Consider the following 26661-nt stretch of genomic DNA (forward strand, 5'->3'; position numbering starts at 1 on the left):
GAGACAGGTAGTCTAGTGGTTAGAGACAGGTAGCCTAGTGGGTAGAGACAGGTAGCCTAGTGGTTAGAGACAGGTAGCCTAGTGGGTAGAGACAGGTAGCCTAGTGGGTAGAGACAGGTAGCCTAGTGGGTAGAGACAGGTAGCCTAGTGGTTAGAGACAGGTAGTCTAGTGGGTAGAGACAGGTAGCCTAGTGGTTAGAGACAGGTAGCCTAGTGGGTAGAGACAGGTAGCCTAGTGGGTAGAGACAGGTAGCCTAGTGGGTAGAGACAGGTAGCCTAGTGGGTAGAGACAGGTAGTCTAGTGGGTAGAGACAGGTAGCCTAGTGGGTAGAGACAGGTAGCCTAGTGGGTAGAGACAGGTAGCCTAGTGGGTAGAGACAGGTAGCCTAGTGGTTAGAGACAGGTAGTCTAGTGGGTAGAGACAGGTAGCCTAGTGGGTAGAGACAGGTAGCCTAGTGGTTAGAGACAGGTAGCCTAGTGGGTAGAGACAGGTAGCCTAGTGGGTAGAGACAGGTAGCCTAGTGGGTAGAGACAGGTAGCCTAGTGGTTAGAGACAGGTAGCCTAGTGGTTAGAGACAGGTAGCCTAGTGGGTAGAGACAGGTAGCCTAGTGGGTAGAGACAGGTAGCCTAGTGGGTAGAGACAGGTAGCCTAGTGGTTAGAGACAGGTAGTCTAGTGGGTAGAGACAGGTAGCCTAGTGGGTAGAGACAGGTAGCCTAGTGGTTAGAGACAGGTAGTCTAGTGGTTAGAGACAGGTAGCCTAGTGGGTAGAGACAGGTAGCCTAGTGGTTAGAGACAGGTAGCCTAGTGGTTAGAGACAGGTAGTCTAGTGGTTAGAGACAGGTAGTCTAGTGGTTAGAGACAGGTAGCCTAGTGGGTAGAGACAGGTAGCCTAGTGGTTAGAGACAGGTAGCCTAGTGGGTAGAGACAGGTAGCCTAGTGGGTAGAGACAGGTAGCCTAGCGGTTAGAGACAGGTAGCCTAGTGGTTAGAGACAGGTAGCCTAGTGGTTAGAGACAGGTAGCCTAGTGGTTAGAGACAGGTAGCCTAGTGGGTAGAGACAGGTAGCCTAGTGGGTAGAGACAGGTAGCCTTGTGGTTAGAGACAGGTAGCCTAGTGGTTAGAGACAGGTAGCCTAGTGGTTAGAGACAGGTAGCCTAGTGGTTAGAGACAGGTATTGTGACACAGGTTTAATTTAGAGAATAAATAGTTTCACAAGATTGTATCTATGGCATAATTCCTGTTCAATAGCCAGCAGTACGACATCAAGTCAATAATGAATCTCATTATCAAACACGGATCTGCATATTTATACAAATTTGTGAGAATACAACACACACGCATGCATGTACACACACAGTGACAAGTCACAAATAATATTCAGTACATTACTGTTTCAAACATTGTGTCATTTTTGCTTTTTTTACTGACTCCTTGTCCCAGTCCACATCCAAATCATCATCATCGAAGTTGGAGGAGCAGAACATAGAGAAGCCAGAGAAAAGCCCAGCCCAAAACACTTCCTCTTTTTAGGGTTGCCAGCAGAATCTCCAGCAGGGGTCTGGCCCTTACTGTTGACTGTCCGTAAGTCTTTGCCTCCACTAACCCTAGCCTCAGTCCTATCCTCTGTAGAGGCTTTAGCTTGCGTCCCTGTCCTCTGCTGTATGTTGGTGATAGCTTGTGTCCTTGTGTCCTGTTGCCCTGCTTTAAGCTCTATGGAGGAGGTTACCTGAGCCCCTGATGTAGGAGTTGTTTTTGGGGTTGTAAACTTCCTGGTCTTTTGTGGTTGTGGAGGAGAACCTGGAGAGTTTGGCCAGGGTAGAGGTCGCCACAGCGGGCTTTGGGTGGTCTGGCTTGAATTGGGGGTGGTGGGGGCTCTGTGGGGGTTGTTGATGTACATCTGTTCTCACCTGGAGCCATATTGCTTGGTCTGCTCAGCAGCTGCTGGCGTTTCTGCTCTGTCCCATGACCCCTACCCCCACTATCACTACCACCCTCTGCCCTGGGACCTCTGGGCTCAGGTCACATGACACCTCAGTGAAAAAGTATTTATCGTCAGACTGAACCCTCAGTCTCAACTTCTTGGCTGCACTGCTGCCCTCTGCTGGCCTGTCATTGTAACACTGTTTCTCACTCCCTTTTCTGTTCAGTCTTTCTCTGTAGCAGAAGAAGCTATGTTATGATTGTCTCTATTCTCTGGGTTTGCTTTGCTATGTGGACCTCTATGCTCTGTTTGAAAGTCTGAGCTGTCAGGATAAGGGGAGAGGTTTAGTGTGGGACATATTATCTCTTGCCTTAAATGTGAACCCTGTGAACTAAGAGTGCAGTTCTTCTCCCCATGCCCCCACAGTATCAGAGGGGTCTTGGTCTCCAGACGGAACGTTACAAGGGACATAGTTCTTCTTTGAGTTGCATTTCTTCCCTGCTCGAGGTGTGCTGTGGGAGGGCAGGGAGTCTGTGGAGAAGGCCTGCTCTAGATGGTCTAGATGGCAGGTTTCGGGCCTGCTTTGAGGAAGAGTTGTGGTTATCTTGTGTGGATGTTGCGGTTGTGTTGTGTGGATGTTGTAATGGGTGAGGTGGTGACTCCTTCCCCCACTGGGCTGGCCAGTGAGTGGAACCAGTCCAGTCCACTCTCTGAGTCCGTGGTGATGTCAGAGCACCACGGACCCCTTATTGGAGCGTTGGAGCTCTTCTCTACGTAATGACAACCAATGCTCAGATCACTGTGTTGTGCAGAGGAGTACATTTTTATGTTCTACTTTAGGGGAGCATGGCCCATTATTCTGCAGCCTAAAGAAAGCACAATGACTCTGTATATGAGAGGGAATTCTTAATCCTTCACGGAGAATTGTATTCAGTATTTTCACTGGGCTAGGGTTTAGAGATAATATGTTGGTGGGGAGATGTTATAAGTTTTTAACATTTATATTTCACCTTTATTTAACCAGGTAGGCTAGTTGAGAACATGTTCTCATTCGCAACTGCGACCTGGCCAAGATAAAGCATAGCAGTGTGAACAGACAACACAGAGTTACACATGGAGTAAACAATTAACAAGTCAATAACACAGTAGAAAAAAAAGAACAAAAAGAGTCTATATACATTGTGTGCAAAAGGCATGAGGAGGTAGGCGAATAATTACAATTTAGCAGATTAACACTGGAGTGATAAATGATCAGATGGTCATGTACAGGTAGAGATATTGGTGTGCAAAAGAGCAGAAAAGTAAATAAATATAAACAGTATGGGGATGAGGTAGGTAAAATTGGGTGGGCTATTTAACGATAGACTATGTACAGCTGCAGCAATCGGTTAGCTGCTCAGATAGCAGATGTTTGAAGTTGGTGAGGGAGATAAAAGTCTCCAACTTCAGCGATTTTTGCAATTCGTTCCAGTCACAGGCAGCAGAGAACTGGAACGAAAGGCGGCCAAATGAGGTGTTGGCTTTAGGGATGATCAGTGAGATACACCTGCTGGAGCGCGTGCTACGGGTGGGTGTTGCCATCGTGACCAGTGAACTGAGATAAGGCGGAGCTTTACCTAGCATGGACTTGTAGATGACCTGGAGCCAGTGAGTCTGGCGACGAATATGTAGCGAGGGCCAGCCGACTAGAGCATACAGGTCGCAGTGGTGGGTGGTATAAGGTGCTTTAGTAACAAAACGGATGGCACTGTGATAAACTGAATCCAGTTTGCTGAGTAGAGTATTGGAAGCTATTTTGTAGATGACATCGCCGAAGTCGAGGATCGGTAGGATAGTCAGTTTTACTAGCGTAGGTTTGGCGGCGTGAGTGAAGGAGGCTTTGTTGCGGAATAGAAAGCCGACTCTAGATTTTATTTTAGATTGGAGATGTTTGATATGAGTCTGGAAGGAGAGTTTACAGTCTAGCCAGACACCTAGGTACTTATAGATGTCCACATATTCTAGGTCGGAAACCATCCAGGGTGGTGATGCTAGTCGGGCGTGCGGGTGCAGGCAGCGAACGGTTGAAAAGCATGCATTTGGTTTTACTAGCATTTAAGAGCAGTTGGAGGCCACGGAAGGAGTGTTGTATGGCATTGAAGCTCGTTTGGAGGTTAGATAGCACAGTGTCCAAGGACGGGCCGGAAGTATACAGAATAGTGTCGTCTGCGTAGAGGTGGATCAGTGAATCGCCCGCAGCAAGAGCAACATCATTGATATATACAGAGAAAAGAGTCGGCCCGAGAATTGAACCCTGTGGCACCCCCATAGAGACTGCCAGAGGACCGGACAGCATGCCCTCCGATTTGACACACTGAACTCTGTCTGCAAAGTAGTTGGTGAACCAGGCAAGGCAGTCATTAGAAAAACCGAGGCTACTGAGTCTGCCGATAAGAATATGGTGATTGACAGAGTCGAAAGCCTTGGCCAGGTCGATGAAGACGGCTGCACAGTACTGTCTTTTATCGATGGCGGTTATGATATCGTTTAGTACCGGAAACCAGATTGCACAGCGGAGAAGGTACGGTGGGATTCGAGATGGTCAGTGACCTGTTTGTTGACTTGGCTTTCAAAGACCTTAGATAGGCAGGGCAGGATGGATATAGGTCTGTAACAGTTTGAGTCCAGGGTGTCACCCCCTTTGAAGAGGGGGATGACTGCGGCAGCATTCCAATCCTTGGGGATCTCAGACGATATAAAAGAGAGGTTGAACAGGCTGGTAATAGGGGTTGCGACAATGGCGGCAGATAGTTTCAGAAATAGAGGGTCCAGATTGTCAAGCCCAGCTGATTTGTACGGGTTCCAGGTTTTGCAGCTCTTTCAGAACATCTGCTATCTGGATTTTGGTAAAGGAGAACCTGGAGAGGCTTCGGCGAGTAGCTGCGGGGGGGGGGGGGGGGAGCCAGGTGGAAGGCATAGCCAGCCGTTGAGAAATGCTTGTTGAAGTTTTCGATAATCATGGATTTATCGGTGGTGACCGTGTTACCTAGCCTCAGTGCAGTGGGCAGCTGGGAGGAGGTGCTCTTGTTCTTGTTCTTGTTTTGGAGTTAGAGCTACAGGATGCAAATTTCTGCCTGAAGAAGCTGGCCTTTGCTTTCCTGACTGACTGCGTGTATTGGTTCCTGACTTCCCTGAACAGTTGCATATCGCGGGAACTATTCGATGCTATTGCAGTCCGCCACAGGACGTTTTTTTGCTGGTCGAGGGCAGTCAGGTCTCGAGTGAACCAAGGGCTGTATCTGTTCTTAGTTCTGCATTTTTTTTTTAACAGAGCATGCTTATCTAAAATGGTGAGGAAGTTACTTTTAAAGAATGACCAGGCATCCTCAACTGACGGGATGAGGTCAATATCCTTCCAGGATACCCGGGCCAGGTCGATTAGAAAGGTCTGCTCGCTGAGGGGGGTCGGTAGCAGGCGGCAACAGTGAGAGACTTATTTCTGGAGAGAGTCATTTTTTAAATGAGTAGTTCGAACTGTTTGGGTATGGACCTGGAAAGTATGACATTACTTTGCAGGCTATCTCTACAGTAGACTGCAACTCCTCCCCCTTTGGCAGTTCTATCTTGACAGAAAATGTTATAGTTGGGTATGGAAATCTCAGAATTTTTGTTGACTTTCCTGAGCCAGGATTCAGACACGGCAAGGACATCAGGGTTAGCAGAGTGTGCTAAAGCAGTGAGTAAAACAAACTTAGGGAAGAGGCTTCTGATGCTTCTGATAAGTGGGATTTATACTGAACAAAAATATAAACGCAACATGTAAAGTGTTGGTCCCATGTTTCATGAGCTGAAATTAAAGATCCCAGAAATGTTCCATACGCACAAAAAGCTTATTTCTCTCAAATGTTGTGCACAAATTAGTTCACATCCCTGTAAGTGAGAATTTCTCATTTGCCAAGATAATTCATCCACCTGACAGGTGTGGTATATCAATAATATGATTAAACAGCATGATTATTACATAGGTTCACCTTGTGCTGGGGACAATAAAAGGCAACTCTAAAATGTGCAGTTTTATCACAATACCACAGATGTCTCTTGTTTTGAGAGAGAGGAATTGGCATGCTGACTGCAGGAATGTCCACCACAGCTGTTGACAGATAACTGAATGTTAATTTCTCTACCATAAGCTGCCTCCAACGTAGTTTTAGAGAATTTGGCAGTACTTCCAAACGGCCTCACAACCGCAGACTAGGTGTAACCATGCCAGTCCAGGACCTCAACATCCGGCTTCTTCACCTGCGGAATCGTCTGAGACCAGTGCCCCGGACAGCTGATGAAACTGTGGATTTGCACAACTGAAGAATTTCTGCACGGTCAGAACCCCTCTCTGGGAAGCTCATCTGCGTGCTCGTCATCCTTACCAGGGTCTTGGCCGTTCGGTGTGTCGTAAGCGACTTCAGTGGGCAAATACTCACCTTCAATGGTCACTGGCATGCTGGAGAAGTGTCATCTTCACAGATGAATCCCAGTTTCAACTGTACCGGGTAGATAGCAGGCAGCGTGTATGGCGTTGTGTGGGTGAGCAGTTTACTGATGTCAACGTTGTGAACAGAGTGCCCCGTGGTGGTGGTGGGTTTAAGCTACGGACAACGAACAGAATTGCATTTTATCGATGGCAATGTGAATGCACAGAAATACCGTGACGAGATCCTGAGGCCCATTGTCATGCCATTCATCCGCCGCCATCAGCCCAGGTTTTAGCATGATAATGCACAATACCATGTCGCAAGGATCTGTACACAATTTGTGGAAGCTCAAAATGTCCCAGATATGTCACCCCTTGAACAACTTTGGGATGCTCTGGATCGATGTGTATGACAGCGTGTTCCAGTTCCAATATCCAGCAACTTCGCACAGCCATTGAAGAGGAGTGGGACAACATTACACAGGCAACAATCAACAGCTTGATCAACTCTATGTGAAGGAGATTTGGTGCTGCATGAGGCAAATAAAGGTCACACCAGATACTGACTGGTTTTCTGATCCACATTCCTACCTTTTTTTCTTTAAAGGTATCTGTGACCAACAGATGCATATCTGTATTCCCAGTTAGGTGAAATCCATAGATTAGGGCCTAATGAATTTATTTCAATTGACTGATTTCCATATATGAACTGTAACTCAGTAAAACCTTTGAAATTGCTGCATGTTGCATTTATATAATTTGTTCAGTGTAGTTTGAAAATAGTATGTGTGTGTGCTTAGTCTGGGCATTTCGTACTCTTGACAGGTTTCCCATTTTCCAGTTCTGCATAGGTTCATACACCACAAAACGTTGTCCTTTGAGTCTCCACAATTATAACTCGCGCTCATCGTCTCACCTTGAGATCCTGTCCATCTCCTTGTTGAGGATGTGTAGGAGCTGGAGTCCCTCCAGAACGAACTGACACTGTGTCCGGTACTGCTGACTGGGGTTGTCAGGAAATGACATGTGCAGAGCATTTCTATCTCCCAGGAGAGCGCCCCCTAAGGCTCAGACACACAACCAATCTCCCAGACACTTGCCTTTCCATTTCCATTTCATGTGATGCGTGTCCTGAAGTGTTGGGCTAAAGACATTACACTCAATGAAATTGAAAAATGTGACGTCATATCACGGTTTCCTAGCTGCGTAGTGCACTCCGTGACAGAGACCTCGACAACAGCATCCTGCACATGGAAACATCAACCTGGCACGTGCTGCAAGGGACCAAGGGAAACATAAATATTATTCTAAATATGAATTATTACAGTTTCAGTAAATATTAAACACCTTAGTAAATTACCTAAACTTAATTGAGTGCAGAAGGAAAATAATGATATTATATTTGTCCCGCGCTCTGCGAGGCGGCTGAGGCTCTCCTGCATGCGGTTTGCTTCTGCAACTGGTAGTAGCCTCTAGACAGAATGGAGTTGGCCTCCTCAGACACCCGCGGCTGCAGCCCCTTGGTAAGGCAGATATAGGCCTTCATCTTCTCCATGCACCACAGAGACTCCTATGACTGGCTGGGAACTCCTGGAGGGCAGATGAAGGCGTTATTATTATCAGGGTCGTATTCATTATCAAATCAAATGTGCATTTGTCACATGTGCCGAATACAACCTTACCGTGAAATGCTTACTTACAAGTCACCAGACAGAAGGACTGAAAACAGGAAGGGACTACCTGAACTTGTTTATTAAGAATTGTTTTCAATTGCAAAACATTTTTTGCTACATTTTTCCCTAATGAGTAGGACCCGGCCTTCAGCAATTAAACTGGAGCGATGACGTAGAGAGTATACATCATTGGCTTTTATTCAACATAGCTCTTCCTCATGCAAGTAGTGTGGGAATTATATTAAGCAAATCATCATGTGCTGGCTTCCGGGGAAGAGACCAGACGAGGTCTCAAGTCTAATTTGCAGCGTAGCGTAGCTTAACTTACCGATATCATATCCCAGTGATTCTCCTCTGTAATTGGTGGATATCTCAGGCACTAAGAGCAGTGCTATTACACTCCACTTCTAGAGAGATGGTTTTATTCGATCCCTGTTCTGTACTTCAACTGATCCTATGTCATTAATTGGCCGGAGAGTCCTACCACCTGGTTTTCCAGGTCTGAATCAATCTCTAACATCCAGTAGGACCAGGACCAGGTCAAAACGGCTGAACAGGGATCTGGCAAGGGCCACGTTGACCGACACAGGCACGTTGGGGTCCTCCTGGCCCTTAAGGGTTGGATGCTGCCAAGATGGTTGTCCGAGTGTTCAGTTTACACACATAGGGTCATGTTTGCAATTGTCCCAGAGCTAGTCAAACTCCTTCTGCATGTCCTCTAAGACCAGAGCTGCCATGGTCTGCTCATTGTTCACTTCAATAAAGTTGGCTTTCAACACTAGATCCAGTTGACAATGTGCGCCCTCATACAGGGGCTTCCATCGCTGACAAACTACTCCATGCACTGTGACATCGTCTTGTTGACAATTTTAATTACAATAATGAGATTTTAGAAAATCAGCCCAACATTCATTGTGATGTCACTAATCCCTTTAAAAACATTCCTATTCATTAAAAAAGACTCCTATTCATCTATTATGACTTAATCTTGGGTGAAAGCCAATCATACAGTATTGTGATGTTATCATAAACAAAATGACACCCCAATGTAACATCCATATATCATACAGTATTATGACAACATTGGTCACACATCACACTGTGGAATTCCAATACTCAGTGATGTCACAATCTACCTGGCAACATAATGATGTCACCTCTGCAAAACAAATAATTGTTTTTTAAAAATCCCATAATATGACAACATCCTTTATATAACAAATCACACTGTGACGCCAACTGTAATACTGCATCATAGTGATAACCCACTGGGCACACACTGGTTGAATCAAGTTATGTTGAACCAACGTGGAATAGACATTGAATTGACATCTGTGCCCAGTGGGAAGTGAAGTCATAGTGACCAGTGTTACCTGATTTACAGCTGTCCACCAGATGATCCTCCAGAATGACCACCATGGAATACTGCCCACAGACAGCCTGAACCTGGACACCCAGATCATCCTCCAGAATGACCACCATGGAATACTGCCCACAGACAGCCTGAACCTGGACACCCAGATCACCCTCCAGAATGACCACCATGGAATACTGCCCACAGACAGCCTGAACCTGGACACCCAGATGATCCTCCAGAATGACCACCATGGAATACTGCCCACAGACAGCCTGAACCTGGACACCCAGATGATCCTCCAGAATGACCACCATGGAATACTGCCCACAGACAGCCTGAACCTGGACACCCAGATCATCCTCCAGAATGACCACCATGGAATACTGCCCACAGACAGCCTGAACCTGGACACCCAGATCAGCAGGGAAAGGGGGGCCGCAGTCTGATCAAATATAGGCTTACAATTTCTGTTTGCAGATGTTATTTAACAGGCTATTCCACCTTCAACCCACAGTAGGGTTATACAATGTGTAAAACAGAGCTACAGCCCCTTGTCCCCCAGCCAGTCAATCACCTGCTCATGGATCTTAATCTGCGGTTAGTCCCTGCAAGCTGCTGGGTAGGTGAACTTGGTGGCAGGTGAACTTGGAGTTGCAGAGGTCCTGGTTGGGGCAGTAGGTGGGAGCTCCATCCGGCAGTAGGTGGGCAAGTCAGTTTGCAGGGAGAGCACATTACGGCACTTAGAGCACATAACGGCACACATTTAGTCCCTTGTACTCCAGGACCTTGGTCACACTGGTGCGGATGACCGTGTCTGTTACGAACAGACAGTGGGTCAGTGTCAATGACAGTGCCAACACACTGTCATTGACACTGACCCAACTCCAGCCACTTTAATAATGGGAAATGATGTAAATATATCACTAGCCACTTTAAACAATGCTACCTTATATAATGTTACTTACCCTACATTATTCATCTCATATGCATATGTATATACTGTACTCTAGATCATCGACTGCATTCTTATGTCACTAGCCACTTTAACTATGCCACTTTGTTTACTTTGTCTACATACTCATCTCATATGTATATACTGTACTCGATACCATCTACTGTATGCTGCTCTGTACCATCACTCATTCATATATCCTTATGTACATATTCCTTATCCCCTTACACTGTGTATAAGACAGTAGTTTTGGAATTGTTAGTTAGATTACTTGTTGGTTATCACTGCATTGTCGGAACTAGAAGCACAAGCATTTCGCTACACTCGCATTAACATCTGCTAACCATGTGTATGTGACAAATAAAATTTGATTTGATTTGATTTGAACAGGAAGTGACCTGCGTTCCGAGACTTGGGGATGTTCTCCCTGGTGAGCTCTGGACACAGAGGAAGATCTGAGGCGTGATGACACATTCAGCAGAGAAGGTTAAGGTTATGGACATCAAATAGACCAAGGAGCACTGGACTAGACTTTAAATAAAAATTGATAATACAACTGCACCAACATCCCCAAGTCTCGGAACGCGGGTCACTTCCTGTTCGTAACAGACACGGTCATCCGCACCAGTGTGACCAAGGTCCTGGAGTACAAGGGACTAAATGTGTGCCGTCATGTGCTCAAGTTCAGCATTACTTGTCATGCTCAATATACACCACCAGATGGGGATCTCTACCCACTCTTGTATTGAGGAGAGATCGCTTACATCTTGCATGAGTCAAATAAAACACACTACATAGAAGATTGAAAAAATGCTTGGCCTACACATCTGGCACAAGTTGTTGCCTTGCTGTACATCTGTTAAGTAGCCTACAGTATTGATTTTCAGTGGATAAAAGTACCTAATGGAGAGAGTTCTAAGGGAGAAGCCTAGCCATCTTTTATTTTAACAGGTAGCTTAAAATCGCCCGCATATTAGGTTTGGTTTGCTCCTAGCAGAACTTAGTTAGGCGAAGTAAATGTCTGTGCCTCGCATACTCCCTTCAAAGACCTTTGCTTAAAAATGTAAAATATTACTGTTTGTTCCTATTGAGACGCCGTAGCAACAACATAGTCAGTATACACTTCTAAAAATAGTCTGAATTAATCTAAAATAAGGCCAGCATCCCGGAGTCGCCGCTTTACTGTTGATGTTGAGACTGGTGTTTTAGGGGTACTCTTTATTGAAACTGCCAGTTGAGGACTTGTGAGGTGTCTGTTTCTCAAACTAGACACTCTAAAGTACTTGTCCTCTTCCTCAGTTGTCCACCGGGGCCTCCCACTCCTCTTTCTATTCTGGTTAGAGCCAGTTTGCTCTGTTCTGTGAAGGGAGTAGTACACAGTATTGCACGAGATCTTCAGTTTCTTGGCAATTTCTCCACATGGAATAGCCTTCATTTCTCAGAACAAGAATAGACTGATGAGTTTCAGAGGAAAGTGCTTTGTTTCTGGCCATGTTGAGCCTGTAATCAAACCCACAAATGCTGATGCTCCAGATACTCAACTAGTCTAAAGAAGGCCAGTTGTATTGCTTCTTTAATCAGGACAACAGTTTTCAGCTGTGACTAACATAATTGCAAAAAGGGTTTTCTAATGATCAATTAGCCTTTTAAAATGATCAACTTGGATTAGCTAACACAACATGCCATTGGAACACAGGAGTGATTGTTGCTGATAATGGGCCTCTGTAGATATTGTAGATTATCCATAAAAAATCAGCTGTTTCCAGCTACAATCGTAAATTTACAACATTAAAAATGTCTACACTGTATTTCAGATCAATTTGATGTTTTTTTAATGAACAAAAATGTTTGCTTTTCTTTCAAAAACGGTAGTGTACATATGACCTCAATTACCTTGATTAATCTGTACACCCGCACATTGACTCGTGTATATAGCCTCGTTACCGTTATTTTATTGTGTTACAATTTTTTGTTGTTTTTGTTTTGTTTTTGTGAAAATATTTTCTTACTTACTTAAAAAAAAAACTCTGCATTATTGGTTAAGGGCTTGTAAGCAATGTTCCCACTAAGCTGCGCGCTTATGGGGGCACACAGCTCCAGTGGTGTAAAGCACTTAAGTAAAAATGCTTTAAAGTACTACTTAAGTAGTTTTTGGGGTATCTGTACTTTACTTTATTATTTATATTTTTGGCAACTTTTACTTTTACTTCACTACATTCCTAATGAAAATAATATACTTTTTACTAAATACATTTTCCCTGACACCCAAAAGTACTCGTTACATTTTGACAGGAAAATGGTCCAATTCACACACTAATCAAGAGAACATCCCTGGTCACCCCTACTGCCTCTGGTCTGGCAGACTCACTAAACACAAATGCTTCGTTTGTAAATTATGTCTGGGTGTTGGAGTGTGTCCCTGGCTATTCATCAATTTAAAAAAAAACAATAAAATGGTGCTGTCTGGATTGCTTTATATAGAGAATTTGAAATGACTTATACTTTTACTTTTGATACTTAAGTACATTTTAGCAATTCCATTTACTTTTGATATGTAAGTATATTTAAAACCAAATATCTTTAGACCTTTACTCAAGCATTTTACTGGGTGACTTCTCTTTTAGTTGAGTAATTTTCTATTAAGGTATCTTTACTTTTACTCAAGTATGATAATTGAGTACTTTTTCCACCACTGCGCAGCTCCCCGGTACTGCCGTGCAGAACAAATATCAGCCTGCACAGAGAAGCACGAGATTAAACTAAAGTGTTCCATGTTAGTTAACACTATCAATGTTTCCCTTTCCTATGGGAATTGTGATCGAATCAACACAATATTACCCACTTTCAATGCAACATATCGAAACCAAAACGAACTATGCAATATTTAATATGCAATACGAACTATGCAAGATATTTTGTTGTAGGCAGGACACATCGGTGTATGATTATATTGCATTGACACTGCACGATTTAGGCCCGTACTCTACACAGACCCGTGTGCCATAACCAATCAGAACCGGAATAGGCCTAAATGCAAATAGACCATTGCCATATATGGATCTGTGCCATTCACTTTGAACTGAACTGTTTTTACAGCATGACCGGTTGTGATTAAATTGCGTTTGTTTTGAGATCAAAGTGAGAGCTACATGTAGCAACTTGTGCACTTTTGTTCATATCCTTTGCTAGTTAGTGAGTTATTAGCCCATTTATAGATCATTTGTAGTCAGCAATGAGGGCGTGACTGCTTCCTACAAGAGCCCAAAATGTGTGCATTTCTTGACATTTTTGAAAAGTGAGTCAGGTAAAGAGGTTTTTTTTGTCTTAAAGAGGCAGTGTTGTATTTTGAGATAGGCATGAATAAGCTAAGTAGCCAATAGGCAGAGGGTAGTATAACTTGTTTGATTCTGTGTAATAATGGTATGTGAATAATGCGGCATTTTATTTTGTAAAGTTGTTTTATGCATCAAACAACAAGATTTTCAGTCACAAGGGGATAAACAGGTTCATGTCGAGCCCTGCAGCTTTTCTTCAAAAGTCTCATGGAATGTAGACCTACATTGAACACCACACATGGGCTGCTACTGTAGGCTGAATGATAGAACAGCTATTTCCGTGTTAAAATGTAATGGGATGCATTTTCTTGATTGTTTTTGATGGTAGGACACTCTGGTATGCCTACATTATGATCAATGAGCCACAGTAGCCTACTTGGCCACTGTTAAAACTAACTTAAATCGGGTACAGCCTCAGTGTTCACAGTAAACTCGCCCTGGAAGTTGCACAGAACTTTCACAATGTTCAAGTTTGCACTCAGCAGAATAGAAATGTGCTCTGTGATGAAAACATCCCACGCACTGACAAAATATAAAAGGAAAATAGGCCTTTATGGTGGATCCAATGCAATATTCCAGCCCACCAAATGCTATCATGGACTCACGGAACATATCATCTCTCTCCATCTAGCATCTTAAATGGCATTCACATTGTACGTCCACATCTTCAGTGCTTTTACACGAAGCCCTGTCCATTTTCTCAGTGAGATTAGACAACTCCGATTTAAGATGCAGCCCACATACAGCGGTCCTCTCCACAGAGAGACATACTTTGTATTTCGGAGCGAGCAACATGTTGAAAACATCGAGTCATCAAAAGAGCCCAGCATACCCCGAGGAGAAAGATATTGGTCTGACCTTAAACATTGCCGTGTAGTAGTAACATTCCCCAGCAGATCACACACGGCTACATCACCAAGAGCCCTTTGAAGCGCATCCTCTGGCTAATTATAACACTGCTGTCTGTACCAGTGAGACCCCAGACTGCAGTGCACAATGGCTAAAGTAATTAGGTGTGGAGGTTGACCTAGGACGGCTGACACAGGAAAATGTATAAACCGGTACTTTGTTTTGGTTCTAAGCGGTTCAGACCTTTATTTTGCTGGTCGGAATAGTGGAACAGAACAAAAGAATGGTGAATCATCATGAAGGAAGTCAACAATCTACTGTCATATCCTTTTCAATCCTTGTCATATGAAGATAAATTACAGATAAAACGTATCGGTGTTCATCGGCCGTTGGACATAAACATTATACAACAAGGTGGAAATCGCAAATTCAGTAATGAGTGGTTTGGAAGGAATCAGTGGCTAACTGCAAGCATTGCAAAGCAATCACTAGCCTGCTACTCAGTGGAGTGAGTGTGTGGGTCCAAGTCTGGGTTTAAGGGTCTCTTTTCCAAACTTAAAAGGATAAAAAGGAACATTCAACATTGGCCACGCTGCCAATCCAGCATGACTTCTTCTGTGTTTGAAACAACTGGAAATTCGGAACTGGGAAATCTCAGACTTCAGTGAGTTCAAGACAACTGGAAACTCTGAAAGAAACAAGCTCCGACTGGGAAAATAAGTTTGGAACGGTCATCCAACTCGGAATTCCAAGTCGGGAACGTGGGCCCCTATCACTGACGTCATAATTCAACCTTGATTTTTTTTCAGAGTTCCTAGTTGTCTTGAAAGCGCCATAAATCCAGAGAATGCCAAACTTTAAATGACAACGTTTGAAGACACGAAGGACCTCTGCACGACCTTCCTGTTCACATGAACACAGCACAACAAGGTGAGTCCAAAAATGTCTTGTACTGTATGCTGCTGCATAAATTATGTAATGTGACAGGGAGTGCAGAGCATTCTGAATGTATTCAAACCTCTTGACATTTTCCACATTTAGGTTATGTTACAGCCTTATTCTAAAATGATTTACATATATTTGTTCCTCATCAATCTACACACAATACCCCATAATGACAAAGAAAAAACAGGTTTTTATACATTTTTGCAAATGTATAAAGAAAAAAACTGAAATAGCACATTTACATAAGTATTCAGACCCTTTACTCAGTACTTTGTTGAAGCACCTTTGGTAGCGATTAAAGCTTTGAGTCTTCTTGGGTATGATGCTACAAGCGTGGCACACCTGTATTTGGGGAGTTTCTCCCATCCTTTAAAGCTCTGTTAAGTTGGAAAGGGTCCCGAAGCCACTCCTGCATTGTCTTGGTTGAGTGCTTAGGGTCGTCGTTCTGTTGGAAGGTGAACCTTCGCCCCAGTCTGAGGTCCTGAGCACTCTGGATCAGGTTTTCATCAAGGATCTCTCTGTTCTTTGCTCTGTTCATCTTTCCCTTGATCCTGACTAGTCTCCCAGTCCCTGCTGCTGAAAAACAACCCCACAGCATGATGCTACCACCACCATGCTTCACCGTAGGGATGGTCCCTGGTTTCCTCCAGACATGACGCTTGTCATTCAGGCCAAAGAGTTCAATCTTGGTTTCATCAGACCAAAGAATCTTGTTTCTCATGGTCTGAGAGTCTTTAGGTGTCTTTTGGCAAACTCCATGCAGGCTGTCATGTGCCTTTTACTGAGGAGTGGCTTCCGTCTGGCCACTCTACCACAAATGCCTGATTGGTGGAGTGCTGCCGAGATGCTTGTCCTTCTGGAAGGTTCTCCCATCTCCACAGAGGAACTCTGGAGCTCTGTCAGAGTGACCATCGGGTTCTTGGTCAGCTCCGTGACCAAGGCCCTTCTTCCCCGATTGCTCAGTTTGGCCGGACGGCCAGCTCTAGGAAGAGTCTTGGTTGTTCCAAACTTCTTCCATTTAAGAATGATGGAGGCCACTGCGTTCTTGGGGACCTTCAATGTTGCAGATCTGTGCTTCAACACAATCCTGTTTTTTGGAGCTCTACGGACAATTCCTTCAACCTCATGGCTCAGTTTTTGCTCTGACATGCACTGTCAACTTTGGGATCTTATATAGACATCATGTCACGCCCTGACCTTAGAGAGCCTTGTTTATTCTCTATTTCGTTAGGTCAGGGTGTGACTTGGGTGGGCAAATCTATGTTTCTACTTCTTTGTTGCCCTAGTATGGTTCCCAATCAGTTTATCGTTGTCTCTGATTGGAGATCATACTGAGGCAGCCCTTTTTCCCACCTTAGATTGTGGGATCTTGTTTTTGTGTAGCTGCCTGTGAGCAGCCCAGAACGTTACGTTTCGTTTGTGTTTGTTTTGTTTGGTGAGTTTCGATTTATTAAAATATGTGGAACTCTACGCACGCTGCGCCTTGGTCCGCTCATTTCAACGCACGTGACAAATCAATTGAATTTACAACAGGTGTACTCCAATCAAGTTGTAGAAACATCTCAAGGATGATCAATGGAAACAGGATGCACCTGAGCTTAATTCAGAGTCTCAGGGCAAAGAGTGAGAACATATGTAAATAAAGTATTTATGTTTTAGTTTTTTTATACATTTGCAAAACAATATGAAAACCTGTTTTCACTTTGTCATTATGGGGTATAGTGTGTAGATTGATTCATATGTTATTTTCATTTAATCCATTTTAGAATAAGGCTGTAACGTAACAAAATGTTTTAAAAAAGGGGTCTGAATACTTTCCGAATGAACTGTACATATAACTAGGAATAAAGGGACTAGGCAACAGGATAGATAATAAAGAATAGCAGCAGCTTAAGTAATGAGTCAAAAAAGTTAATGCAAAAAAGAGTGTAACGTAAGAAAATGTGGAAAAAGTCAAAGGGTCTGAATACTTTCCAAATGCACTGTATACGGTAGCTAAGAAAGCAACACTAAGTGTTTGTTGTGCAGTAAACTGTTAGTAGTTCATGTGCCTCACCCTAATAATTTGCTCCCTTTACCCCTAATAACTTAGCCTACTGTTCTGACTTGGCGGTGCACATTTATTTAGCCTATAGCTTGTTTTAGAGAAATGCCATCATCGGATATTGTAAGAGCTTTTATTGTCTGCTTATATGCCCCCTTTATTTATCCTACGGTGTACAGGGAGAATACTGTAAGAACGGCCCACGTTCTGAATTCTATCGCTGTACGTTTCAAAAGTGCTGAACATTGACTACGTCCGTCCATTAATGTCTTAATCAAAATTACGGATTGCCTCTTATCCACTCATTGTCCCCTTATGCCATAGTTTGTACATCTCAATTGTCAGTAGAAACCACATTTGTTTAAGCAAGTCAGCCATATCAGCTATGCTTTTTTAAAGGCAGTAAATGAGACTGAATGAACTGTTTCTCTGCCAAACATAGCTCTGCTGGTTTGGATTTTGCACTGACCAATATGGCTGCCATTTTCACCCCATTCTGGAACTTTGAGGGTCTATAATATAGTCCCCCTACTAATATAATTGGATCTCTATGTTAAGGGCGCCTTACCTGTGATTCGGGCATGCAGGTGGTGTTGTGGCAGCCTTGCTGTGTTGAGTTCACTGACACAGTCTTGGCGGCTCTGTGAAGGGCGTCGCTGGGGTAGGCGTTAAAGTAGTCTCCCACCTCCATGTTGGCTTCGAATAGCGTCATGGTGTTGCTGACCACCGAGTAGTGGGCATCTTCATCAAGCACCAGAAGGATCTGCATGATGTCAATCGTGTGGTGCTCTGTTACATACGCCTCAAACACTTGCCCTATCAGAGCTACCAGCTCAGGTTTATCAACATCATGGATCTGCAGGGCTGGAATATGCTTTAAATGTAACAAGCTGTGTAATGTATGCAATGATCTATGCAGCCAGATGACATCTCATATAGACCCAAAGGGCTCATCTGTAGTGTCTGGCTAGTAAACTGATGGTGAAATTGGTAGTAGAGGCAAATGTGGACAGTAATCTATCAGGTTGGTGATAGTATGTCCGGCTAACATGAATGCGTCAGTTCTGTACGCTAGGAGATGCATTCGCGTCAGACAAATGCGCGTGGACCAGAGTTTGTGTGTTCTATTCTGGAGAAACAACTGGTGGATGCAGAGACGTGTTTGTCAACACTAACAACTTTGGTGAGTTACAAAAATATATTGAAGTAAGTCACTAAACAAAGCCGGAAGATAATTCCTCTAGAGGGATGAATGTAATGGCCGAAGATCCCAAAACACAGAGAAGAGAGACTAAGTGTGTCGTTAGACCCTGTGTCGATACTGATAGGATCGAAAGAAAAGCAGCGCTGCTCTCGTCTCAGCTTCCTCCATTTAAATCTTACATGAACATAAAAATGATTCCCCTATACCGACGACGGATCAGCTACTAGTGATATTACCACCGCTGGAAATAGTCTTTACTATGCTTACTAAATAATAATGCCCTGAAACACAGATTGGTCACATCATTGCCCTGTTACACATCATGAAATATACTGAGGCAAATAACTACAGACAGCAGTCTAATTGTAATGATTGTCGTTGGTGGAAGAAGGAGTAGACCAAAGCGCAGCGTGGTACGTGTTCATGATGCCTTTAATAAACTGAACACTGAATACAAACAAACAAGAGAATAAAGGAAAACCGAAACAGTCCCGTATGGTGAAAACACTGAAACGGAAAATAACTACCCTCAAATCATAGTGGGAAAACAGGCAGTATGGTTCTCAATCAGAGACAACGATCGACAGCTGCCTCTGATTGGGAACCATACCAGGCCAAACACAGAAATACAAAACCTAGAATGCCCACCCCAACTCACGCCCTGACCAAACTAAAACAGAGACATAAAAAAGGAACTAAGGTCAGGACGTGACACTAATGAAATTTCCAATTTGGACTCCAGACCAAAGGACAAATTTCCACCGGTCTAATGGCCATTGCTCATGTTTCTTGCCCCAAGCAAGTCTCTTCTTATTATTGGTGTCCTTTAGTACTGGTTTCTTTGCAGCAATTCGACCATGAAGGCCTGATTCACACAGTCTCCTCTGAACAGTTGATGTTGAGATGTGTCTATTCCTTGAGCTCTGTGAAGCATTTATTTGGGCTGCAATTTCTAAGGCTGGTAACCCAATTGAACTTATCCTCTGCAGCAGGAGTAACTCTGGGTCTTCCATTCCTGTGGTGGTCCTCATGAGAGCCAGTTTCATCATAGCTCTTGATGGTTTTTGCGACTGCGCTTGAATAACTTTCAAAGTTCTTGAAATAGTCCAGATTTTTACCTTGTCAGCTTGGGGATTCGATCCAGCAACCCTTCGGTTAATATCCCAACGCTCTAACCACTAGGCTGCCTGCCACCCCAATATATATATATATATATATATATATATATATATATATATAACACACTACCGGTCAAAAGTCTTAGAATACTGTCTCGGATTCCCCCGGTACTGCTGCCCTTCCGTGCACTACCGGTCAGTTTTACCCTCAAAAGTTTGACAATATATATTTAAGCTAACCCCAACTGTTTTCCTAACCTTAACCTAATTCTCCAAACAAGCTACATTAATTATCCTAACCTGCTGCGTAAGGTCTTTGAACCTGCTATGAAAAGTCAAATCTGACATTAACTTGACAAAAGCTGGATCCCTTCTAGCCCATGACCTTTAGGAACTTTCCTCTGGATTCACACATTCAGTACTCCCACAGGGGTGTTCAAAACTATAACACGAAAGAAACATCATGGCACTTGTCTTAAAATACTCACTATGAAGTAAATGCTGCATTTAAATCCACAATGATTCAGTAGAAAACATGTGCTTTTTTATGTGGATCAAAATAATCTGAAATTGCTTTTATGGCAGGAACCCCTTATATTTTCTGATTTGTTAGCGTCTATGTCTATCCAAAATAAATGTGCAGCTGCAAGGCTATCACATGCCACAACAGGACCAGAGAAATTGACCTGAACCAGACCTAAAACACAGACACAGTAAATACCTGTACATACTTTGACCTAAAACAGTGTAAAACATCATTTCAAAACATAATGGAGTTCATTCAAACACCTTATAATTAAATATTTTCTGCAGAAGTTGGGATTCTATGGCACAGCACTTTATGGTACAAATCCTCCATAAATTGAAAGGCCCCCCCCAAAAAAGACAGCACACATATCATCATTAAATGTCACAATAATTATTTATTAGTTAAGCATACATAGTATAATATAAATATAAAATATGCAATTTATTTTTAAAATTGGTGAGACATCATTATATCTGTGTTGAGACAACCATACAAACAGTTTAATTCTACCAAAATTGGTTATGCGTCTGTAACAAACTCTCGCTATGGTGCCATTCTAAAATAAGGTACAGAGAGAGGACAATTTACTGTAGCAGCATATGCATCACTCTTTAGAAACTGCAGAAAAGAAAACGTCAAACATACTCATCGGCACTGTACAAACAAGGAATCTGTTCACGGTGAAGTAATCAACAGAATGAGATGGAGATCATTAAATAATGTTCTTTTTTTTTTGTTTGTTGTATTTTTTCGTTTCCTATGGTTGACATGCTCTCGAGTTGCAAAAGTCAGAAAGTGAAGTACTGGGCGAACCACTCCTGGCGCTGGTGGTCGGGGGATCCTACGGGTGACTCTTCTGTCTCAGGAGGGCTACACAGGGGGGGGGGGGGGGGGCACACCACAACAGCAGCACAGTTACACAATACAGGACATTATTGACTAAGGACTCCTTATTACACCTTGGAGTTGAGTCATTTGATTTGATTTAAGTCTCTGGGTTTTATGCCTATGTGATGTGTTTGTGAATGTTCCTTAGTGTCGTCGGTATAGTCATTCATTCAGTTCAGAGGATAATGGGATTTTGCTGCGGCAGTATAGATTTGATGATCTGCTCTTCAGTGTGAATGTTTCCTAGAAAACGATAACATTTCCATCGCGCTAATCTGCCTTTAACCCTGTTAAGTGTGCTCATTTCTAAGAGCCCGCGGCTCTACTAACTCTAACTTTTCTGTTTTACATGATCGTCCAGACATGATATTTTGTGAGATTAAATTACAAGACCATGCGGTTGTTAATCTTTGACTCAGGTCCTTGGGGGACGACGCTGTCTTGGTTATACAAATATGTGAATGCATCTATTAAAAATCCTATATGCTACTTTCATACTACTTGTCTGTAGTTTCGGAAAAGCCAATGCAATTGTAACCAAGGAAAACATCTCAGAGGGAAAGTGTATTGAAAGACCATAACCTTGCCTATTGTTGTTTGTTCTAAGTCTACCTAAGATATCGCATATTCAACCTAATGCATTTCACTGGGTTTGCTGGCTTGACCATAGCCTTGGCATTGACAAATTCACAATAACCGCCAACAAACATCACTCTATTCGAACATTGCAGCTTTATTCCACATAAAATAACCTTTGCTCTTTGCCTATAGAGCTAGATATATCTCTGGCTGTCTGTCTGGCTGCCTGGTGTCAAGGGCCCTCCCTCAGCCACAATTGTTCAGGGGTCGTAGCCCGTTGATGGGCACCAGATGCCTCCTATCTATGAAGGGATTGACATCCGACTGTCTGGAGAGCCAAAAAGGAGGAGAGAATGAGTGGGAGGAGAAGTCTCATTGAAATGTCAGTACAGAACAAACCGTGATAATGTGAAGCGCTCTCGTCTCAACAACTAGAGTGTACAACGAGTTCAAGATGAAAATATCTCAGTGATTTATGACCCAACTTTATATTGCAGTTGATATTTGACAAACACAAAGGCAAGGAAATTGCAGTCTGGGAATCTGATAAAGAACTGTGTAACTTCAGATATTTTGAGTTTTAATTTCCTACTATGGTTATTTCCACAGTTGTTATGTGAAATAACCTTCTCTGAACTTAAAGGTTTTATTATTATTATCATGACTAGATACAAATGACTAAACACAGCCTGCACTCATTCTGCACTGCACCAACTGCACTGCCCTAACTGAGCTGAAGTTTTTAAATAAAAGACATCCTGTGCGGGGCCTTGAACTGTTTGTCTCTGAGAACTATCCTAAAATATCTCCTCTGTGATCATTCTCTCCTCAGTCTCAGTAGCCTCCATTGCAGCAAACCCAATTGAATGCTCAATTGGTCTGTTCATCACCAATTTCGGATCCAGAGAACACCTGGGCTGAGACGGACAGGGCTGACCTCAACAACATCAAAAGCTAGAAGCAGAGAAATGGCATAAGCACGCATGCTAGTGTTTTTCATCGGGAAAACTCAAGTATTTATGTACATGTATTGTACTACAGATTTGCTGGTGAGCTGAATTAAGAAGTTCTATTGATCTAGGTATTTTCTCCGAGAACTGAAGCGTGTGTGTTCTGGTATAGACCTGGTGAATCGAAATAGGGCAGCACTTCAGGAGCACTGCACGCAACGAGATCGGGGCAGCCTTTGAATAATCTGAAAGCAAATATGTAACACATGGCACCATTGTGTCATCATTTGCCCCTGAGGTTTGGTTAATACGAGTGGTATGTGCTTCAGCAGGTATGTGGTATGTGGGGGTGCATCTGTTGCTAAGTGTAAACAGGGACACGTTGCCAGGGGCTGAGACAGACAGGCCATGTGTGTGATGCAGTGATGGGAGAGTCCCATGACAATGGAGGGCAGCCCCGCTACAAATCTGCCACGCCGACTCACCTGCAACTTATTTACATAGCAGCATGCAGCAAAGGCAACAGAAACGCCCAAAGCTCAGAGGCACAGTGCACACGGGTACAGATAGATAACAAGTGCAGCAATTGTCAGAAACCTAAGCACCGGATAAGTGCAGGCATCATAAGCTAGTACAACACATGCACAAGAGAGTACCACATTAACATGTGTGCTTAATACACATGAACAGAATTATAGCTGGGAGCACAACAGCGAGCAAAGCAATGCCAAGGCACAAGAGAGAGAGAGGCGTTCATTGATGAGAGGGAGAGTGTTGTTGTTATCGGAGGCTTCAGTTAGACGTTCACACATCCACACACACGCAAGAAAATACCACCACCAATATTTTCCTCATGTAAAATCAAAACAATTTCACATCAAGGTGGACAACAAAGTGCAGTAAGTGCGGCAAGCCTGGAGGCCGGTGAGGATGAGGGGTTTAACAGAACAATAACAACATCACCAATGAGTTGTAGGCCTATAACTTCCAGAACAAACTGAACAATTAACACAACGCAGAGACACAAAGAGACAACTCCTAGCGTGCACACTTCAGTTAGCATGTTAAGAGTGACGGTGGGGGTTGGGGGAGGGGTAGTGGTACACATGCTCCTTTTTGCATTCCAATGCCATTTTCAAAGCGTATGTATTTACAATACTTTATAATAGTATAGTAAAGTGTTGACACATCTCCAGCAGTGTGTGTAAGTTCAGCTGGAATATCTTTTGTTGTGTGTTTGAAAAGAAACCCTCTTGTGAAGTCACTGACTTCGCGGTATAAAGTAAAGATGAATTGACATAGAAGTGTAGGGGGGGGGGGGGGATTGTGGGAGCTCTGCCTCTCTCCGAAAGCTAATTCTCGGGGGATGCAATCAAAGCCTCGCAAAAACTGCAGGCAAAGACAAAAACCATCATGTCCTTCAAATAGAATAGCAATCAAGAGGGAATCCTGGGATGAACCCTCAGCCTGCTGGCAACAGGCAGCACGCAACTTAATCTATTATTCAAGGTAATTAAAGTTCCAGACTGGAGTGCTTAAATGTTTTTTTGTCATTCCTAATTTAACGCTCTTTTGTTTATCAGAGCGAGGTCTGACAGAGAGGGGGGGAAGAACATCAACATTCGCCAGTGAGGGTCACATTGAGAAGTTTCTTTTAAAGACTGAAGCCCAACATAAAGGGATATGACAGCTGACTCTGGAGAGGTTTGTATGAAAGCTGCCTATCTGCAGCTGTATGGGCCGAAGGTCAGGGCAAGCCTCTGTCTGTCTGTGTGTCAGTGTGCTTGACCCCTGGGCCTGCCCATGGTGCGGACGGAGGCGTCAGCGGCGAGGGAGGGGCGGCGCTCACCTCATGAATTTCTTGGGCTCTGTCGGAGGGGTCGGTGGGGGCAGAGGTTTGCTAGTGTTGAGCTCAAGGTGGTGAATGGGGGAGTTGGGGATAGGCTCTAGGCGGTTGGGCTGGGGTTGCCCGCTCCCCATCCCTGTTCCTGTCGCCTCCAGAGCCCTGAGGTTTGGAGAGCTGCTGAATCGGTTTGCTGATTTGTCATTCTTTCTCTGTTGCTACACAGTAGGACAAAAACACAAACAAATGGGAAAAATAGGGAAAGCTAGTCCAATGGAAAAAAAGACTGCTGTGTGTATATATATATATATATATATATATTTATATATTTCTCATTCTCTTGGAGGATTTATGTGGATGGATGCTTTCTGATGGTCAAGCTCGCACCACTCAGCTAGTGAAGCAACAGTCGCTCTCAGCTTTCTGTAAACTAAGATGGGCAAAAAAGAGATGCATCAAAGGAAGAGGCTACAGAAAGTTCACACTAAAAAAGAATGGCTTGGAAAGCAAAGGAGAACTGGATGTCTGAACAGGGAGATAACACACATACACACTGACTAACACACACACACACACACACACACACACACAAAAATGTACAAACACACATAATATCGGAAGTTATAGAACTTGAAATGGAGTCAACAGTTACATATTGACCATGCAGAGTGATCCATTCAACTGGGAGACAGGGGATTGCTGTGTTTACATTGGAATGGGACACAACTTCTCTCCACTAAAGGATGGAATGGTTCCAATGGAAATCAAGGCTAAATATACGTGGAAAATCTCCACTTCAATCATTCTCTACAATGACGTACAGGCAACTGGTTTAGGCCTGTAATGATCGGGATGGTTCCCTAACGGTTTCAAATTGTCACCGGTAGCTTTGGGGCTTCACAAAGTGTCAAAGACTGGCTCAGATGAGCCATATGGCTCTAATCAACTGATGGTCAGTGTTAGTCCAGAGGTGTGTTAGCCTTGTGTCTGTCTGTGTGGTGTGCAAGCGGTCAGCTCACCTTGATGAGGGGATTTATTACTCCCACGTTGGGACTGGTGTTGAACACTTTGTTGAAGTTGGTCTCTCTGTTCACCAACTCCAGCTGGTAGAACTTTTTGTCGTCCTGCAAGTCCACAGAGAGATGCCAGTTAGGTCACGGCGGCTCTGGGTTCGTGATGGAGCATCTCACTGATGGTTTACGACACACCTCACATACTCGGTCTACAGCAGTACCGGGTGATAGCACTGGCTAAAATCAGAGGGCCTTCTATCCACTCTCTCTAGTGCCACAGACACTTTGTCACCGATACAGTATGCTGGATAACCTGTCTGAATGCATCGCTGGGACTTGAGGGCTGTAACATAGCTCTCGGAGTCTACTGCTGCTGTATGAGAACTCTTAGGTCATGCAGGGCTACAGCACTCCATAGTCTGGTCTACTATTGTCTGGAGGTAGATAGGCATGCAGGCTCCATGTCTAGGACTGTTGGGTAAAACCACAAAAGGGCATCCTGTAGGCCATCTTGTACTGTGTACATACACTTACCACCAGCTTCTTGACGAGGGACTCCCTCTCAGTCACCATGTCCTTTAGCTCAGCGATCACCTGCAGGTCCTCAGGCCGGCTCTCCCTGTTCCGGAACTTATCCTCCGTGCCCTCCAGCCTGGGGGAGAGGAGGGGGCCATTAGGGCTCAGACGCTCAGTTTGTTTGTGTGACGTGATAATAAAAGTGCCTTGGATCAGCTTGGGGATATGAGCATTAATACATGCAGACACTGAGGGACCATGTTTTGAAAGCCTCCCTTCCCTTACCTACAGTTCAATAGTAAAGCATTAGCTTTTAACTCTCCTAGGTTTAATCTCATAATCAGAAAGCCTATTAGTGCTGGTGTTTTACTATGATCAAAAAGTGGCAGTACATGTTTTTCCTGGATTTCCACTTTAACGTGTCAACAAATAACAAGCGCTTTATTTTTTATTTTTTAGAAGAGTTCTCAACAGTGTTCAAAGCCATCTGCCTCTC

At 43.7% G+C, this 26661-nt stretch overlaps 1 protein-coding gene and 1 pseudogene across 3 annotated transcripts in view; both read right to left on the minus strand.

Annotated features, from left to right (window-relative positions):
• Nucleotides 1–1387: 1387 nt before the first annotated feature.
• Nucleotides 1388–18576, minus strand: LOC135574771 (DNA helicase MCM9-like; annotated as a pseudogene).
• Nucleotides 18577–20757: 2181 nt separating this feature from the next.
• The window catches only part of LOC115139442 (protein FAM184A-like), a 154565-nt gene continuing 148661 nt past the window's right edge, over nt 20758–26661 (minus strand). Inside the window, exons 16-19 of one of the 3 annotated variants that reach the window (XM_029676816.2) lie at nt 26184–26301; nt 25656–25760; nt 24643–24854; nt 20758–21246 (exon numbers count right to left, since the gene is read on the minus strand). In XM_029676816.2, coding sequence (XP_029532676.1) covers nt 21165–21246; nt 24643–24854; nt 25656–25760; nt 26184–26301 — 517 coding nt within the window. In that variant the 3' untranslated portion in view covers nt 20758–21164. Of the gene's footprint in view, nt 21247–24642; nt 24855–25646; nt 25761–26183; nt 26302–26661 lie in introns of those variants that run through there. The other 2 variants (XM_065026360.1, XM_065026361.1) reach the window with 2 other exon arrangements.

Source organism: Oncorhynchus nerka, linkage group LG13 (assembly GCF_034236695.1).
Source record: "Oncorhynchus nerka isolate Pitt River linkage group LG13, Oner_Uvic_2.0, whole genome shotgun sequence".
Taxonomy (NCBI): domain Eukaryota; kingdom Metazoa; phylum Chordata; class Actinopteri; order Salmoniformes; family Salmonidae; genus Oncorhynchus; species Oncorhynchus nerka.